General features: G+C 49.6%; 1 protein-coding gene across 1 annotated transcript in view; it reads left to right on the forward strand.

The window, feature by feature from the left end:
* The window catches only part of DHX38 (DEAH-box helicase 38), a 53,684-nt gene that overhangs the window by 11,851 nt on the left and 22,689 nt on the right, over positions 1-19,144 (forward strand). Inside the window, 7 exon segments of the mRNA XM_044270987.1 lie at positions 619-772; positions 7,830-7,948; positions 17,929-18,008; positions 18,093-18,248; positions 18,495-18,656; positions 18,791-18,898; positions 19,003-19,118. Coding sequence (XP_044126922.1) covers positions 619-772; positions 7,830-7,948; positions 17,929-18,008; positions 18,093-18,248; positions 18,495-18,656; positions 18,791-18,898; positions 19,003-19,118 — 895 coding nt within the window.

The raw sequence follows: 19,144 nt of genomic DNA on the forward strand, positions 1-19,144 counted from the left end.
ACAGAATCCCTGTGACTTCATACTATGGAGCCATAGGTACTCCATGTGCTGCTGCATTGACCTTGTTTGGCACCGTATCGCTGAGACAATCACTGTAATTCATTTGAAATGGGAAGCAAATTACTGTACATTACCATACACTGCTCAGTGCTGCATTACTGCTCCAAACATCACACAAGTTGTAGTGAAGTATCAGTACAGCTACATTCCCTATGAACATAAGGGCTCTGTGCCTGTGCTGCGGACCACAAATACCAGTTTGCAATGAACGATTACTGGCGTTCTGTGCTGCGGATGTGGACCCATGACTTGAATGGGTCCAGGATCCGCAAGGTAGGGCAAAAGGTAGGAAATGTCTCATCTTCATAGCGTTTCCGTGGGCTTCTGATCCATACCTTCACTCCGCAAAAGGTAGGACAAGTCCTGTCTTTGGCCTTACCTTGCGCATCACTGGACCCATTCAAGTCAATGGGTCTGCATTCGAAGCAGTGTGCACACAGCCAGTACCCGTATTTTGTGGACCTGCCTTTTATGGTCCACAATACAGACACAGAGCCCTTAGGTTCGTGGGCATGAGCCCTTATTGCGAGTGACACACAATTTCTGTTCTCTTTCTAGACTCCTCTACACCTTCTCGCTCAGGGTGGGAGGAAGATGACAGTGGGTATTCAGGTTCCCAACGCTCCCATTGGGAGTCTCCGTCTCCATCTCCTTCCAGCAGAGATTCTGATCGCGGCTCTCGCAGTGACCGAGACAGTTCGAGAAGGGACAGGTTGGTAATATGTTTATTTCATACATTATTTTTGACAACATTTTACGGGTTTAGGCTGGTTCACGTATGGTTTGACTTTTCCATTATTCTGTTCTGTCAGAAAAACTGAAAAAATTAATCCGTTAAACGTATTAAAGAGGTTTTCCAGCCTCCATCATAGGCTATCGCTGAGATTGCCGGGGTCCGACACCCCAGCGGATAAGCTGTTCTTGCCGCTGGAACTTCACACCACTGTCAACATTGTCATTGACTGCTCTTGTTGAAGTAGATAGAAGTATTGCTGCAGTGACAGCGTTGTGAACGACAATGTTGTACAGTGCTGTCAGTGACCACCACTGCTGGAGTGCAGAGTGGTCATAACCATGGAAACGAGCAGTGTATAACGTGATAGAAAAATGAATCCAGCCAGCAAAGGAGGAAATATGGACAATCGCAATACATTAGTAAGTGGCTTGTATTAACTTCCTCTACATATTAAATGCCACTTGCTGAAGTAAGATCACCCCTTTAAACAAGTGTGGATTATAGCTGAATTTTTTTCATTCCTCTGACAGAAATTACTGGAAAAGTCAATGCGGATGTGAACAAAGCTGAAGTCTAATCCTGAATGAATGACTATGCTAACACATTGCATTTCATATCTTCAGTTACATTACGTCTTATGGTATATGATGCACCACTGTATTTTGTCAAAGAAAGTGCCAAACATTATATAGTGCCTTGAAAAAGTATTCATACCCCTTGAACTTTTCCACATTTTTTCATGTTACCCACAAACTTAAATGTATTTTATTGGGATTTTATGTGATCGATCAACTACAAATTAGCAAGTCTGTGTGAAGTGAAAAGAAAATGATACGTGGCTTTAAAAAATTTTAATAAATAGAAATCTGAAAAGTGTTGCAGGCATTTGTATTCAGCCCCTCCGAGTGAGTACTTTGTAGGACCACATTTCACTGCAATTACAGCTGCAAGTCTTTAGGGTTCTATCTCTTACCAGCTTTGCACGTCTAGAGCCTGATATTTTTGCCCATTCTTCTTTGCAAAATAGCTCGTTCTTAGTCAGTTTGGATGGAGAGAGTCTGTGGACAGCAATTTTCAAGTTTTGTATATAAATCAGGAAGGCACACCCCCTTCTGATATTGCAGGAACAACAATCCACAGGGAACCAAATATATTAAATAGATAAAAATACTTTAATGAAAAAAATGCCGGTCTTGTGCATATATTCTACGAATGAAACTAAAAATAAATCAGGTCTAAAAACATGGATAACTAAATCCACCCTTTTTCAAAAATTGCCCAAATTGCGATAGACCACTCAATTGATAAAAATAAATCTGTACATTAGACAACCGTGAAGTAGTAGTTATGAGTATTACTGATTAGGTATACTGCAATTAGAACGTAATACACACTTTGCTGGATAATTGCTCAAAGTAGTTGGTTTCTAATGCAGGAGTTTAGATATTGTCCCATACAAATCCTCTCTGAGTCCACAATATCAATGTGGCCAAATATATTCCCTCCAGATACAAGTAACAAGTGTCCAGAGTAATCCATGCTTGACAATGCAAGGTGGATGCCAAGCACTGATTACTCTAGACACTTGTTACTTCTATCTGGAGTGAATATATTTGGCCACATTGATGTTGTGGACTCGATCACAGAGAGGATTTGTATGGGGCAATATCTAAACTCCACATTAGAAACCAACTACTTTGAGCAATTGTCCTCCAAAGTGTGTACTACATACTAATTGCAGTATACCTAATCAGTAATACTCATAACTACTACTTCATGGTTGTCTGTAATGTACAGATTTATTTTTATCAATTGAGTGGTCTATCATGGAAACATCGTCCCTGCAGGCATTTAGGAAACTGCCGCCTGCAAGACCAAGCGGCCCAAGGCAGCCTCCGCCGATGCATAAGTATGCACCTGGTAAAATCTTGTGAAGGTATGTAAGGAGGACCAAATAGCCGCCTTACACAACTGTGCCACCGAAGCGCGATTCTTCCGAGCCCAAGATGCGCCCACCGCTCTGCGCCCACAAGGAAAACCACCTTCCATGACAGGAGTCGGAGAGAAATCTCATGTAGAGGCTCAAAGGGGGACCCCTGGAGCGCTAGGAGGACTAAATTCAGATCCCAAGGCGGCAACAGAGGATGGTACGGAGGAACCGTATGTGCCATTCCCTGAAGAAAAGTCCTTACAGGCCCGAGGGGGGCCAGAGGGCGCTGGAAAAAAATAGAAAGTGCTGAGACCTGACCCTTCAAAGAGCTAAGGCTCAAACCAAGGTCCAACCCTGATTGAAGAAAGGACAGGATCGTGGGGAGAGAAAAACGAAGAGGAGGAATGGTTCGGTTTTCACAGAAAACCAGGAAGGACCTCCAGGTTCTGTAATAGATCCTGGAGGAAGCAGGCTTCCTAGCCTGAATCATAGTGTGGATAGCATAAACTGAAAAATCTCTTCGCTTTAGAATGGCGGTCTCAATGGCCACGCCGTCAAACTAAGAGACCTTAAATGCTGATGGAAGACCGGTCCCTGCGAAAGGTGGGTCCAGTGCCGGAGGGACAGAAGAATGGCCCTGAGCTCCAGGACATTAATTGGGAGCTTGGACTCTGACTGAGACCATGTGCCTTGGACTGTCCTGGGAGGGAATACTCCTCCCCAACCCAGGAGACTGGCGTCGGTGGTAACAACCGTCCAGGAGATCGGAAGGAAGGACCTTCCCTGGACTGGAACCGACAGCCACCAACAAAGGGACGACCTCACCTAAGGAGAGAGGCGGATGGGATAGTCTAGACTCTCGGATGGTTTGTCCCAGGAGGACAGGATCGCTCTCTGCAACGTGCGAGAGTGGAACTGGGCAAAGGGAATCTCCTCGAAACAGGCGACCATGTTCCCTAACGTCCTCATGCAGAGCCGAATGGACGGAAGTCTCCTCACGGAACTGTGCAAGGCCAGTTGCTTGTCTGGGGGAAGGCGAAACCCGTACTGTGGCAGTGTCCAGAAGCATACCCAGGAAGACCAATTGCCTGGAGAGCGTCAGATGACTTCTGCAGGTTGACCGACCACCCAAAATGCGCCAGTGCTTCTAGCGTGATCTGTACGCTGTTGGATGCCTGAGCAAAGGAAGGGGCTTTGATGAGGATGTCGTCCAGATAAGGCATAAGGAAGATGCCTCTGGAACGGAGCAGGGCGAGAAGAGGGGCCAGAATCTTTGTGAAGACCCGAGGCTCAGTTGCCAGCCCGAACGGGAGGGCGACAAACTGGTAATGACAGTCTCCTATCGCGAACCTCAGGAAGTGCGTGTGACTCCGTGCGATGGGGACGTGGAGGTATGCATCCTGAATATCTATGGCCGAAAGGAATTATTCCCCCCCCCCCCCCCCCCCGCTCCAGAGAAGCAATTACGGAACAAAGAGATTCAATCCGAAAACGCTAAAGGCGAAGGAACTTTTGAGGTCCAGGATGGGACGCACGAGCCCTCCTTTTTGGGGACCACGAAAAGGTTTGAATAGAACCCCTTGAACCTCTTCTGCTGGGGAAACAGGGAGAGATGACTCCCCCGTTCCAGGAGGAGACTGAATGGCCTGGGAGAAGGCGGCTGCCCACTCGGGGTCCTGTGGAAGACAGGCTTGAAAAAAAACCTGTCTGGGGGAAGGGACAGGAACTCGATCAGGTATCCTGAGGATACAATCTCGAGCGCCCAAGCGTCGGACACGTGGGCCCACGAGACGTCCTGGAAGAGGAGGAGGCGGCCCCCCACCCTGGTTCGGCGGGGGCGCACCTTCAGACTGAGGCCTGCTTAGCCGCAGGGGGTCGAGCGGCCTGAGGTCTGGGACGCCAGGAGGGCTGTGCCCGAAAGGACTGCTTCTTGCGTCGATCCTGTGAAGGAAAGCCGCCGCCCCCAGCGGAGGAACTCACTGCAGGGCGGGAACTAGAGAATCTACGAAAAGGTCTGCCACTTGAGGAACCTGACCTAACGTGAGAGGTCTGCTTGGCCCTAGGCTGTGGAAGATGGGTGCTCTTGCCACCCGTGGCCTCAAATATTTTCGTCCAGCCGAGAACCAAAGAGACGGGTGCCAGCAAAGGGGAGACCAACCAAAGAACGCTTAGAAGTCGCGTCCGCTGCCCACCCTTCAGCCAAAGCTTGCGGTGTAAGGTGACAGCAAGCGCCGAATAACGCGCAATGAGGACGCCAGTGTCCAGGGACGCCTCGCGGAGGAACTTCCCTGCCTGAATGATCAGCTGCGCCAAGGATCTGAGGTCCTGAGCAGGGACCTCTGATACTAAGTCCTGGTCCAGCTGGCTGCCCCACTCGGAAATTGCCTTTGCCACCCATGCGGAGGTGAACACTGGCCTGAGGGCTGACCCCTTGGCTGCAAAAAGGGACTTCATCAAGGATTCCATCCGACGATCTTCAGCGGACTGAAGAGAGGATCCATCGGATATCGGATATCCGTGCTACGGGTGGGTCCACCTTAGGAGGGGATGTCCACGTGGAAACGCATTCTGCTGGAAAAGGATGTAGGACATTCAGTTTTTTGGGGGAGGAAAAACGCATATCTAGGTGATCCCAAGCTTGGGAAACCACTGCCGAAAAATCCTTATGGCGAGGAAATGCCTTTTGAGGCCTGTTTTGGACGGAAGGACGACAGTGGGGGGAGGATCGTCCTGCACCCGGAAGGTGTCACGGATGGCAGCAATAAGGCTATCAGTGCAGACCAAATCCTGTTGCCCGCAAGAGAATTTAACCTGACATAAAGAGCAGGCATAGTGAAGAGCCACCGGCCGCGGAAGAATCCCAGAGGGATCAGACATGGCGAAAACCGCAAGATATCCAAGATATCTGAGGCTGGAGGGATACAGTGACCTGAGGGGAGGACTATCAGCTCTTACCAGGACCAGAGACTGGAAACTGGCAGAGCGCTGAGGCGGAGAAGATAGGCTCCGCCCCCTCAGGTCCTGCATCCCTCCAGAGAGCCGCTCTTATGCTTGCGCATGTGCGCGCGTGTTCATTAACCCCCTTTGCTGAATTCGCTCCTCTGTAGCGACCCCTTTGTCCCCTTGCTCTGCTATGGCAGCGCTATTAACATGCGGCCGCCCGATCCATGAAGAACAGGATCGCTGTGAGCCTGAGCCGATTCGGCTGTAAGCGCTTGGCTCCGCCCACCGATTGCCTGCACCAGAGAGCGGCCCATGTCTGTGCTACAGCGCTACTCCACAAGGCGGCTGCCCGTTCATGAGGTGGTAAAAAGGTAAAGTCAGGGTCCAGTGTGTGGCCAGAGTGGATTACATGCAGCTTGCAAGAGGCAGTTGACTGGCTGGCGCGGTGGGAGGGGGGAGGTAGAAACGATGGCCTAGAACAGGCTCTACTTATCTGTCCAGCCGCCATCTTCACCCTTCCTGGTCCAGCAGGGTCACCCCTTCGGCCACTGGCACTGTAGTGGCAGGAAGCTGGAATTAAGGGACTTGGACGGGGGACCCCTTGGCTGGCGGCATGCAGGTAGTGAGGCTGCCCTGGTCCACCTTGTCGTCTTGTGGGTGGGGAGGAGGCAGGGAGGTGAGTCATCCACTGTTTCCCACCTGAAAAAAAAATAAAAAATAAACTAAAATAAAAAATCTTCAGGAGCTTCCCTGTTGCCTCCTATTGACACTGGAAAAAAAACTGAAGCTCTCTCTCCAGGCTGGAGGGGGTATAGCTGCCAGCGGAGGAGCTAACAGCTTTATCTAGTGTCAACGCCTCCTAGAGGACATGGCTATACCCACGGTTCCTGTGCATTTGTGCGAGAAATTATATATTCTCTGGCTCTTTAGCCCCCTTTTTTGGACAGAGGGTGGTCCAACAGGTGGAGAACGCTTCCCCCCCCCCCCCCATTGTGCATTTTTTTTCCCTAATGTGAGCACTTACAATTATACTGGTTTCAATTTTCAAGTCTTGCCACAGATTCTTAATGGGATTTAGGTCTGGACTGTGGGCCATTCTAACACTTGAATATGCTTTGATCTAAACCATTCCATTGTAGCTCTGGCTGGATGTTTAGGGTCGTTGTCCTGCTGGAAGGTGAACCTCTGCCCCAGTCTCAAGTCTTTTGCAACCTCTACCAGGTTTTCCTCTAGGTTTGCCCTGTATTTAGCTCCATCCATCTTCTCATCACCTCTGACCAGCTTCCCTGTCCCTGCTGAAGAAAAGCCTCCCACAGCATTGATGCTGCCACCACCATGTGTTGGTCTATCACATAAAATCCCAATACAATACATTTCACATTGTGGATGCAAAGTGCAAGAATGTGGGAGAGTTCAAGGCAATGTATGTAGAGTTATACCACTATATTCCCGTGGTAGGCCTACTAAAAATAGGGGAATGATAGGGGCCAACTTTGGTCTTCACTGCTGTAAACACTAAGGCCTCATGCACATAGTTTTGCTTCTAGGGGAGAGTAGCTCCGCACATACAGCTTCCAACAGAGCATTGTACGGTGGCATGTATAGAGAGTGCATGGGACATTGTATAGTGCTGTACAGCCGCCTACATATATGGCACAACACAAGTCCACCATGTCTGAATGTAGTTTAACAGTTCCCTTTTTCCACACTACCAGGGAGTTGCACAGTTGTATTAGTAACCTGTGTGAGAGAACAGCAGTAGTGATCTCAGCTGTGAATCTGTGAAGAAAACTGAAATACATGTCCTGCTGGCAGGTCTGGAGGATTGGATTTGGCTACCACTGGTTTACAGCTTTAGGGCTAATTCATACAGAGAACTGAAACAGAGAAACACTGTAATGGAAAGATTTGCACATCTTCTATGTTTTGGACCCACTACTGGCTTTGCCTTAAATTATGGTAATGATGATTTTGCTGAATGTGCTCCAAGTTGTAATTATCATCTCTCGCTGTGACATGTTTGGAAGACTTCTGTTCAGTCTGTGAATTTTTATGTTCGTTTTAATAGATTTAAGGGACAGAAAATTTGAGTGGCAACTGTAGTTGAATGCCATCCTCTGATAAATGATAGATTCAGCCTCTTCGATGCATCATTCACAGGTCTATAAGAATCCGGTACACAGATGATACACCTCTTCCCACTCCGTCATACAAATTCAATGAATGGGCCTCTGAGAGACGTCATCTTGGATCCACGCCGCGTCTATCTCAGGGAAAAGGTGAGCGAGTACATTTAAGCCCTTATCTGTACCTGATGCTTAACCCCTTAATGACTAGACCTGAAAAGGCCTTTTAAATTAGTTTTCTGTGATTTTAATATTCATGGCCTATCCTCAGGATAGACTATCAATATCTGTTTATCTGGTGGGAATTTGACACCCTGCTGATCAGCTGTTTCAAAGTGGCACCAGAATCACACATCTGACAACTGTAAACTGCAGCACTGTTCACATTGAAGTGAATGGGAGCAACTCTGCAGTTACCAGCTCTGTCCACTTTACATTGGCCAGAGCTGTGTAGTTCTGACATTGGAGCGGGGTGTAAGGCGTTGGACCACCGCAAATCAGATAATAGCTGCCTGTACTGAGAATAGGCCTTCAATATTAAAATCCCAGCAAACCCCTTTAAAGTTGTTCACTTTTCTCACACATTGGTGACCTATCCTCTGGATAGGAAATCCGTATCCGATTGTTGGGGTCTGATACCTATCAACTCCACCTATCTGTTTTCAGCAGCGGTCAGCTCCCCCCAACCATTCGTCCCCCAAACACTTGATTGGGATGTCCAGTTGTAATTACACCTCGTAGTCTCTACAAATGAGATGCCACACAGGTAAGTTTGAAGAGCATGCGATGTGCACAAGCCCTGCAACCCCTCCATACAGCTGATCGGCAGGGTTGCCCGGAGTCAAACCCCCGCCAATCTTATATTAATGACCTATGCTTAGGATTGGTCATCAGTATCTTAGACATTGGATAACCCTTTTAAAGGTAATGTGCAGTGCTAACACATTCTCCCCAGTGCACCAGCCCGTCATATAGATTATACCTACCCTGGCACCAGCGTCACTCCTAATTCCCTGCACGGCCGCCGCTGCATTGCAGATAACGCTAGAGAGGCTTACCCCGGTCGCGGCCTGCTACTGGCTTCACCCCCCGTTGCCGGATGGTTTGATCAGCTCGACTGAGAGATGCTGAGCAACACGGGTGTCTGGGAGCGGGGTAAATATAATCTATATGAGTGACTCGGGCATTGAGGGGCATCTTTTAGACACTGGATAAGGACTCGGCCCTATCTCCCCTTAAGGACTTGGCAATTTTTTGCAAATCTGACCAGTGTCACTTTAAGTGCTGATAACATTAAAACGCTTTGACTTTTCCAGGCCATTCTGAGATTGTATTTTCGTCACATATTGTACTTCATGACACTAGTAAAATGAAGTAAAAAAAATTCATTTGTATTTATAAATAGCAAATTTTCCCCAAATTTGTAAAAAAAAAAAAATAGCAAATTTCCAAGTTTCTATTTCTCTACTTCTTCTATAATACATAGTAATACCTCCAAAATAGTTATTACTTTACATTCCTCATATGTCTACTTCATGTTTGGATCATTTTGGGAATGATATTTTATTTTTTGGGGATGTTACAAAGCTTAGAAGTTTAGAAGCAAATCTTGAAATCTTTCAGAGATTTTCAAAAACCCAATTTTTAGGAACCAGTTCAGGTCTGAAGTTACTTTGCGAGGCTTGCATAATAGAAACCACCCAAAAATGACCCCATTCTATAAACTACACCCCTCAAGGTATTTAAAACTGATATTTCAAACTTTGTTAATTAATGGAAAATAGAGATACAATTTCAAAATTTCACTTTTTTGACAGATTTTCCATTTTAATTTTTTCCAGTTACAAAGCAAGGGTTAACAGCCATACCAAACTAAATATTTATGGCCCTGATTCTGTAGTTTACAGAAACGCCCCATATGTGGTCGTAAACTGCTGTACGTGCACACAGCGGGGCGTAGAAGGAAAGGAATGCCATACGGTTTTTGGAAGGCAGATTTTGCAGGACAGTTTTTTTTTTTTGTTTTTTTTTGACACCATGTCCCATTTGAAGCCCCCTTGATGCACTCCTAGAGTAGAAACTCCAAAAAAGTGGCCCCATTTTAGAAACTACCGGATACGGTGGCAGTATTGTTGGTACTAGTTTAGGGTACATATGATTTTTAGTTGCTCTATATTACACTTTTTGTGAGGCAAGATAACAAGAAATAGCTGTTTTGTCACAGTTTTTTTTTTGTTATTTACAACATTCATCTGACAGGTTAGATCATGTGATATTTTTATAGACCAGGTTGTCACAGATGCGGCGATACCTAATATGTATACTTTTTTTTTTTTTTTTTATGTAAGTTTTGCACAATGATTTCTTTTTTGAAGCAAAAAAAAAAAACATGTTTTAGCGATTACCTTGGTTAGGGTATGATTTTTGCGGGATGAGATGACTGTTTTATTGGCACTATTTTGGGGTGCGTGTGACTTTTTGATCGCTTGCTATTACCTTTTGGGATGTAAGGTGACAAAAAATGGTTTATTTAGCACAATTTTTATTTTTCACGGTGTTCATCTGAGGGGTTAGGTCATGTGATATGTTTATAGGCTCGGTCCATACGGACGCGGCGATACCTAATATGTATACTTTTTTTCTCGCCCATTTTCCTTGGGGGACACAGACCTTGGGTATAGCTCAGCTCCCTAGGAGGCGTGACACTAAGTAAAACTGTTAAGCCCCTCCTCCATCAGCTATACCCTCAGCCTGGAGATAGAGGCTACCAGTTTTAGCTTAGTGTCCAAGGAGGCAAGACACTCCCTGCTACTGCAGGGCTGTTTTCTCCTTGTTATTTTTACTTTTTCTTCAAATTTTGTTATTTTATTTTTTCCTAGGGATACCAGAGACGCATTAGACCTCTCTGCCGTCCCGGGGTTGAGCTGCGCCAGTGCCAACTTATCTGCACTGCTGCCTCCCCCACAGAAGCAATAGGAGGATCTGGGCAGCAATGGCTCCCCTACATCCCGCCAGCTAGGGGGTCGCCTGCACGCCAAGCCCCTCTTCCAGCTTCCTGCCACTGCGGTGCCAGTGGCTGAAGGGGCGACCCTGCTGGAAAGGACTGAGGGTGAAGACGTCGGACGGTGAGATGGCTATTCCAGCCCATACCCCGTCCCTATCTGCAGCATCTACCCCTCTGGGTAAGGGGGGCACCCGTGGTCGCTCATTCTGAGCGCTCATCTGCAGGACATTGCAGCACAGCAGCATCCTCAGCACCCCCACGCCGTTCCCCCCCACGCTGCTATCTTTCTCCCCCCCCCTCCCCCTCCCCCTCATTCGGGGCTGACTCCATTTTTCACCCCCCCCCCCTTCCCGCCGAGAACGGGGGGCGGGGCTTAGCGGTCCCGGCAGGGGGCGGGGCTTACGCGCGCGTCATTTTGGGGGCGGAGCTACGTTCTCCTTCACAGGAGACATTTCAAGCGCTGGAGGGGGCGGAGCTTGTTCCCCGCGCTTTCTGCTGAGGTTTCCCGCGCTTCCTCACTCCTGACAGGAAGCTGGGACACGGTGGGGGACTCTAACCTCCTGTGTACATCGCTCGGCTTCTGTGGGCGCTCTCTGCTGCTCACTGCTGTTCACTGCTTCTCTGCTGCTGCTGATCTGGGCCATCTCCTGACGTTCTTCTGAGGCACTGGTAGGACAGTTAACCCTCTCCTAACCCTCCTGGTCATAGCTGCTATAACCCTTTGTGGTCTCTATATTAGAGTACAACCACACTTCAGCATGTCAGATCCCACGGGTGCCCCCAAACCCTGGTACCATGCCTGTACCGCCTGTAAGGAACTTTTTCCGCGTGGGCAATCTGGGCCGCATTGCCTTGCATGTCAGGCCCCGGTGCAGGGCCTGCTTCCCGCTGCGCCCCCCGGTGCCTCTGAACCCCCTGACTGGGCTAGGTCTCTGTCTCAGGCGGTGGAAAGCCTTACACACGTAGTGGGCCGTCTCGTGGATAGACCGCCTCTCCCGCAGGCTGCCACAATCCCTGTCGCACCCGCTGGGACTACCGTTTCTACCGCCCCCACTGGTTCCCTGCCTCCCAGCGAATCTTCCAGGGCCCGGCATACTCAGAAACGTTCAAGGGTTGAGCGCACATCTTCTCCAGATGCTTCGCTCTCTCCGCCATGCGTGCGAGCTCAGTCAAGTCTATCCTCTCAAAGGGATACGCTTTCTGAGGGAGAACTGGCGGATTCGGACGTGGACATGGACTCAGAGCTTCCGTCCAAATTGGCGTCCGCGGTGGGGCATCTTGTCACTAGCATCCGTGATACCTTTCAGCTACACGATGACCCCCCCAGCTCTGAACAGGCCGGCGTGTCCTTTCTCCGCCCCAAACAGGCCTCCAAGGTTTTTCCCATACACGCTGATTTTTCTTCTGTGGTATCCAAGGCTTGGACTCGGCCTAACGTCCGCTTTATTACACCCAAAAAGCTGGACATTTGTTATCCCTTTCCAGCGGATTCTGTGACCACGTGGACATCCCCGCCTAAGGTTGATCCTCCCGTGGCTCGCCTGTCCAAAAGCACTACTATTCCTGTACAGGACGGATCTTCCCTCCAGTCTGTTGAGGACCGTCGTACGGAATCCCTCTCCAAGGCCATATTTACTGCCTCTGGTTCGGCCCTTAGACCGGTCTTTGCCTCCGCCTGGGTTGGCAAAGCGGTCTCTGAATTGGGTTTGCAACTGGAACGGGAGTTAGGGTCGGACGTCCCTGTTCAGGACCTCCGTTCCTTAGCCCAACTAATTGTTCAGGCCGGAAAATTCGTCTGTGAGGCCTCCCTTGATGCGGGTGCCCTGATTGCCCGTTCCTCTGCCCTGGCAGTTTCTGTCAGGAGGGAACTCTGGCTGAAGGTTTGGGCGGCGGACGCCGCTTCCAAACGCTCTTTGGCCGGCCTACCATTCACGGGTTCCCGCCTTTTCGGAACCCGTCTGGACGAACTTATATCAGAGGCCACGGGTGGGAAGAGTACTCACCTCCCCCAGTCCAGGCCAATGGGCGCCCCCCGTGGTCGCGCTGGTTCGTCCCGTTTTCGGTCCTTTCGCAAGCCCACCGGGTCTAGACCCGCGGCCAGTTCTTCTTCCTCTGGCCCAGGATAGACGCAAGAAGCCGTTTTTTTCGGACGCAACCTACCTGGCGCAAGTCCCAGCCTGCACGGGCTCCCACAGGCCAGCAGCCCTCTGCCTGAAGGTGCGCCCCCACCCACCCGGGTGGGGGGCCGCCTTCTCCTATTCAGGAACGTATGGCGGGCCCACATCTCAGACGCATGGGCGCTCGAGATTGTATCTTGCGGATACAAAATCGAATTTGCGTCCATTCCGCCAGACCGTTTCTTCCGATCCCGTCCTCCGCGAGATCCCGTACGAGTGGCCGCCTTCTTCGCGGCCATTCACTCTCTAATGGACAAGGGTGTCGTCGCCCCCGTGCCTCCGACGGAAAGGTTCAGGGGGTTCTACTCGAACCTCTTTGTGGTTCCCAAGAAGGAAGGCTCAGTGCGTCCGATCTTGGACCTAAAACGCCTGAACCGTTTTCTCCGACTGCAGAGATTCCGGATGGAGTCTCTCAGGTCCGCAGTGGCCTCCCTGGAAAGAGGGGATTTCATGGCCTCAATCGACATTCAGGATGCATACCTCCACGTTCCGGTTGCTCCATGTCATCACCGCTTCCTGCGCTTCGCGGTGGGGGACGATCACTTCCAATTCGTCGCCCTTCCCTTTGGTCTGGCGACGGCTCCTCGAGTGTTCACCAAGGTCCTGGCCCCTGTCTTGGCCCTTCTACGTTCAAGAAGTGTTTTTCTTCTCCCATACTTGGACGACATCCTGGTCAAGGCACCCTCCTTCTCTCAGACATCCCGCAGTGTGGAACTCACTCTGGAGACCCTGACGCGGTTCGGTTGGATTATCAACCACCCCAAATCTTCCCTTACCCCCTCCAGACGGCTGATCTTCCTGGGGATGCTCCTGGATACAGAGTTGGCGGAGGTCCGCCTTCCGTCGGACAAGCGTCTGGCCCTTCGCGGGTCGGTTCGCAGTCTCCTCCGTCATCACCGCCCTTCCCTCAGATCCAGCATGCGGTTGTTGGGACAGATGGTTGCCTGTTTCGAAGCGGTGCCGTTCGCACAATTCCGATCCCGCACCTTTCAGAGGGCAATTCTGTCGGCCTGGGACAAATCACCGAGGAGTCTGGACAGGACCTTTCTTCTGCCTCCCCTGGCTCGGGCTTCCCTCGGCTGGTGGTTGCATATCCCTCTTGGGGAAGTCCTTCCTTCCACTGAACTGGCTGGTGATTACCACAGATGCCAGCTTACGGGGGTGGGGGGGGGTTTTCCCTCCCCGGTCCGTCCAGGGCGTTTGGTCTCTATCGGAGTCCAGACTTCCAATCAATATTCTGGAACTGAGGGCGATTCTTCTGTCCCTCAGACACTGGACCCATCTGCTGAGGGGCCACCCTGTTCGGATCCAATCGGACAATGCCACGGCTGTGGCATACATAAACCATCAGGGAGGCACTCGCAGCGCTGCAGCGATGCAAGAGGTGACCCTCATTCTCCTCTGGGCGGAGACGCACGTGCCGGCCTTATCTGCGATTTACATCCCGGGGGTGGACAACTGGGCGGCGGATTTCCTCAGCCGGTCCACCATCGACCCGGGAGAATGGTCCCTGCACCCAGAGGTGTTCGAAGCCCTTTGTCTTCGCTGGGGTCGCCCCGACGTGGACCTCATGGCCTCCAAATTCAACCACAAGGTCCCCCTATACCTGGCCAGGGCACGGGACCCGAAGGCATACGGCGCCGACGCGCTCGTCCTTCCGTGGCGCGAATTCTCCCTTCTGTACGTCTTTCCTCCTTTTCCCCTCCTGCCACGGGTTCTTCGGAGGATCGCGGCAGAGGGCGTTCCCGCGATTCTAATCGCCCCGGATTGGCCCCGCCGGACTTGGTACGCCGACCTAATGTTGCTGTTGGCAGACGCACCGTGGCCACTGCCCTCCAGGGAAGACCTTCTCTCTCAGGGACCGATCTTCCACGAGCATTTAGGCTCGCTACGTTTGACGGCGTGGCTATTGAGACCGCCGTCTTAACGCAACGGGGTTTCTCCGCGGACGTAGTCCGCACCATGATCCGGGCTCGTAAGCCCGTATCCTCTAGGATCTACTATCGGGTTTGGAGGTCCTATCTGGGGTTCTGTGAGTCCCGGAGCATCCCACCTCTCCGGTTTTCTTTTCCCACAATCCTGTCCTTCCTCCAATCGGGTCTGGACCTGGGGCTGTGCCTCAGTTCTCTGAAGGGTCAGATTTCGGCGCTGTCTATTCTTCTCCAGCGTCCCCTGGCCCCTCTAGGGCCAATTAAGACCTTCTTACAAGGGGTGGCTCACTCTGTTCCGCCGTACCGCCCTCCAGTTCCTTCCTGGGACCTGAGTGTGGTGCTCTCGGCGCTCCAATCAGCCCCCTTCGAGCCTTTACGGGAGGTCTCCCTTCGCCTTCTGTCCTGCAAGGTCATCTTTCTTGTGGCCGTCACGTCTCTCCGACGGGTGTCTGAGTTAGCGGCTCTTTCTTGCTCCGAACCTTTCCTGATCTTCCACCAGGATAAGGTTGTGCTTCGGCCTGTCCCGACTTTCCTGCCAAAGGTGGTCTCCGCCTTTCACATCAATGAGGACATCGTCCTTCCGTCGCTCTGTCCCTCTCCTTCCCACCCCAGAGAACGGGAACTGCACCGTCTGGATGTGGTCAGGGCGTTGAGGATTTACTTGGGGGTCACCGGGTCCTTTCGGCGCACGGACTCCCTGTTTGTGGTTCCGGAGGGTTCGCGCAGAGGGTTGGCGGTCTCCAAGGTGGCTATTGCCCGTTTCATTAAACTGGCGGTGTCTGAGGCTTATCGAGCCAAGGGCAGACCTCCGCCTTTCGGCGTCACTGCTCATTCCACCAGAGCAGTCGGAGCTTACTGGGCGCAGAGGCATCGGGCCTCGGCTGAACAGTTGTGCAAAGCAGCCACTTGGTCCTCTCTGCACACTTTCACAAAGTTCTATAGGGTGCATACGCATGCATCAGCGGATGCTGCTTTGGGCCGCCTGGTTTTGCAGGCAGCGGTTTCCTGATGCTCTGGTGGTGTTCCGCCTTGGGTTTGTGGTCCCTCCCTTCTTGGACTGCTCTTGAACGTCCCAAGGTCTGTGTCCCCCAAGGAAAATGGGCGAGAAAAGGAGATTTTTGTATAACTTACCAGTTAAATCTCTTTCTCGCTCTTCCTTGGGGGACACAGCACCCACCCTTCTGTGTTTGGTTACAGGGTTATGGTCTGGCGCCCCGTTGGGTTGCTGGCTGGTTGTTTCCGTTATTGGTTGTTATCCTTTCACTACTTGGACACGCAACTGGTAGCCTCTATCTCCAGGCTGAGGGTATAGCTGATGGAGGAGGGGCTTAACAGTTTTACTTAGTGTCACGCCTCCTAGGGAGCTGAGCTATACCCAAGGTCTGTGTCCCCCAAGGAAGAGCGAGAAAGAGATTTAACTGGTAAGTTATACAAAAATCTCCTTTTTTCTTCTATTTTTTACCAATTTTTTTTATTTATTTTTTTACTTTATTTTGGTAAAATTACGTTTTTGTTTATTTTTACTTGAAACTTTTAATTTTTTGGGGGGAAAACTTTTTATTTTTTTTTTCACTTTATTTTTTGTCCCGCTTTGGGACTTGAACTTTTGGGGGTCTAATCCATTACAATGCATTCCAATACTTCTGTATTGGAATGCATTGGCTGTATGAGTAATACTGTGTGTATTACTCATACAGCTTCCGGCCTGTGAGATCCTGGGGGATAGATCTCACAGGCTCTTCACCGGAAGGCAGCGCCCCCGCCGCACCAGGTAAAAGCCGCAAACCGCCAAGGTGCCTGCTCAATGACTTGAGCAGACACCGGGTTCCGATCACCGGCGGTGATCAGAACTATACATGACGTACCGGAGCGTCATGGGTCCTTAAGGACTCGGAACCATGCCGTACTGGTACGTCATGGGTCCCTATGGGAACAGAATTGCGGACCAATTCATTTCTATGGGGCAGCACGATCTATTGCGCTTCCGCAATTCCGTTCCCCCAAAAAATAGAACATGTCCTATTCTTGTCCGCAATCAGGGTGCTGGTGATGGGCAGTCTGTAAAATGTGGAACGCACATTGCCGGTGTCCGTGTTTTGTGGATCCGCAAAACACACAGACGTGTGAATGGACCCTAGGCCTGGTTTCAGGTGAGCGTGTGAGGTCCTTGAAACACTGTGTAGATGGCTGCATTTCCTGGGCTGACTGAGGCTCATCCTGACCCAGCTTCACTCCATCATAGTGATCTATGATGATGTGAGTTCTAGTCCAACTGTGGGTCTACTTTCACAGCCGTATGCATGCTCGCAGCGTCATAGATTACTCTGATGCAGTGAGTTCAGGTCAGATAAGCTGCAGTCGATCTGGGAAATGCAGCTGTTAAGCCTTATTCATACATAAGAGTTTTGGTCAGTGATTGTGAGCCAAAACCAAGAGTGGGGGCTTCAGAGAGATGAGGTATTAGGGAAAGATCTGCACATTTTTTTTGTTTATTGCTTCACATGGCTTTGGCTCAAATTCACTGATGGAAACACTGACTGTGTGAATAAGGCATTACTTACCGGTAGATCTTGTTTTCTGGTCTGCGCATTCTCATCTGAAGCCTTCCTTAGGCCATAAATGGACTAGTCCCTAAAGGATTAGCGTTATATATATTTTTTTATTCTGTTGTGCTTTCCATTCCCCTGCCCACAAGGGAACCAGGGAACCTGGCACTCATATACTTCAATGTAAATTAATGCCGGATTGATTGATTACGACAAGTGATCAGTATTCTTGGCATGCTGCAATATTTTCTCCGTCCAACAAACGTAAAAGGAACTGAACTGAAGCATCCTGAACGGAATGCTCTCCATTCAGAATGAATTAGGATAAAACTTTTCTGATTATTGAGTTCCTTTGACGGAACTCAATACCGGAAAACAAAAACGCTAGTGTGACACATGTTTATTAAATGGTATTTTGTTTACAGCAACTTCTAAATGTTATTTCTTACATTTATTTTCTCCTCCTGTATTGCAGGGAAACAGGAAGGTGATGATGATGATGATATTCCCTTCACATCAGATGATGATCAGAGGCAATGGGAGGAGGATCAGAGGGTGAGATATTAATGGTCTTCAGGATATGCCAAATCATATGTCCTATTCCTGTCTGATACTTAAAATGCTCTCCCCTGTCTCCAGCAAGCAGATCGAGATTGGTATATGATGGATGAAGGATTTGATGAGTCTCATAATGCCCTGAGCTCCACCTCTGAAGAATATGTGCGCAAGAGGGAGCAGCAGCTGCAGAAACAGACTCACAAGAGAGTGTCTGCACAGAGAAGGCAGATAAATGAGGTAATTGCTGGTTATGGTATTTGTGAACTGTGGTTGTCCTGACTTGTTGCACCTGTCTGTTTTATTCTTCTTTTTCTTATTTTTTTTTAATCCCTAATTGCCAAAAAAGCAATATTCTATGTCTGCATTTGAAGTCTTACCATCCACCTACCTGCACCAAATTCTCTTTCTGCAAAGATGGTACTTATTTTTCTCTAGTATGTGGATCCGAGGCTGCCTCTTATAATATGTTTTTGTTATTTACAGGATAATGAGCGCTGGGAAACAAATCGCATGTTGACCAGTGGTGTAGTTCAGAGGCTAGAAGTAGATGAGGACTTTGAGGAGGACAATACTGCTAAAGTGCACCTACTGGTCCATAACTTGGTGCCTCCCTTTTTAGATGGTCGAATTGTGTTCACTAAGCAGGTAGGTGCAGTCCTGGAAAAAAGGGCACAGGGCAAAAAAAAAATGGAGGTTGCAGGTACACAGAGAGGTATTGCTCTGCTGTGAAAATGATTTATCATTTTTTAAATTGTGTTCTTGTTCACTTCGTTTTCTAGCCTGAGCCCATAATCCCAGTCCGCGATCCAACTTCAGACATGGCGATCATCTCCCGCAAAGGCAGCCAGCTGGTACGCAAGCACCGTGAGCAGAAGGAGAGGAAAAAGGTAACGTGGAGCAGAAGTGTGTGCAATTATTATGTATTCAGGTTTATCTTTGTTTCAGTGTTTTAGTTGATTTACGTATCTCAAGAATACAATCTTTGTTTTAGGCTCAGCACAAACACTGGGAATTGGCTGGAACAAAGCTTGGTGATATTATGGGCATCAAAAAGCAGGAGGAAGAGTCTGAGAAGCCAATAAATGAGGATGGTACTGTGGATTACAAGTAAGTTCAGGGCAGAAAACTGTGTT

The sequence above is a fragment of the Bufo gargarizans genome, chromosome 10 (assembly GCF_014858855.1).
Source record: "Bufo gargarizans isolate SCDJY-AF-19 chromosome 10, ASM1485885v1, whole genome shotgun sequence".
Lineage (NCBI taxonomy): Eukaryota > Metazoa > Chordata > Amphibia > Anura > Bufonidae > Bufo > Bufo gargarizans.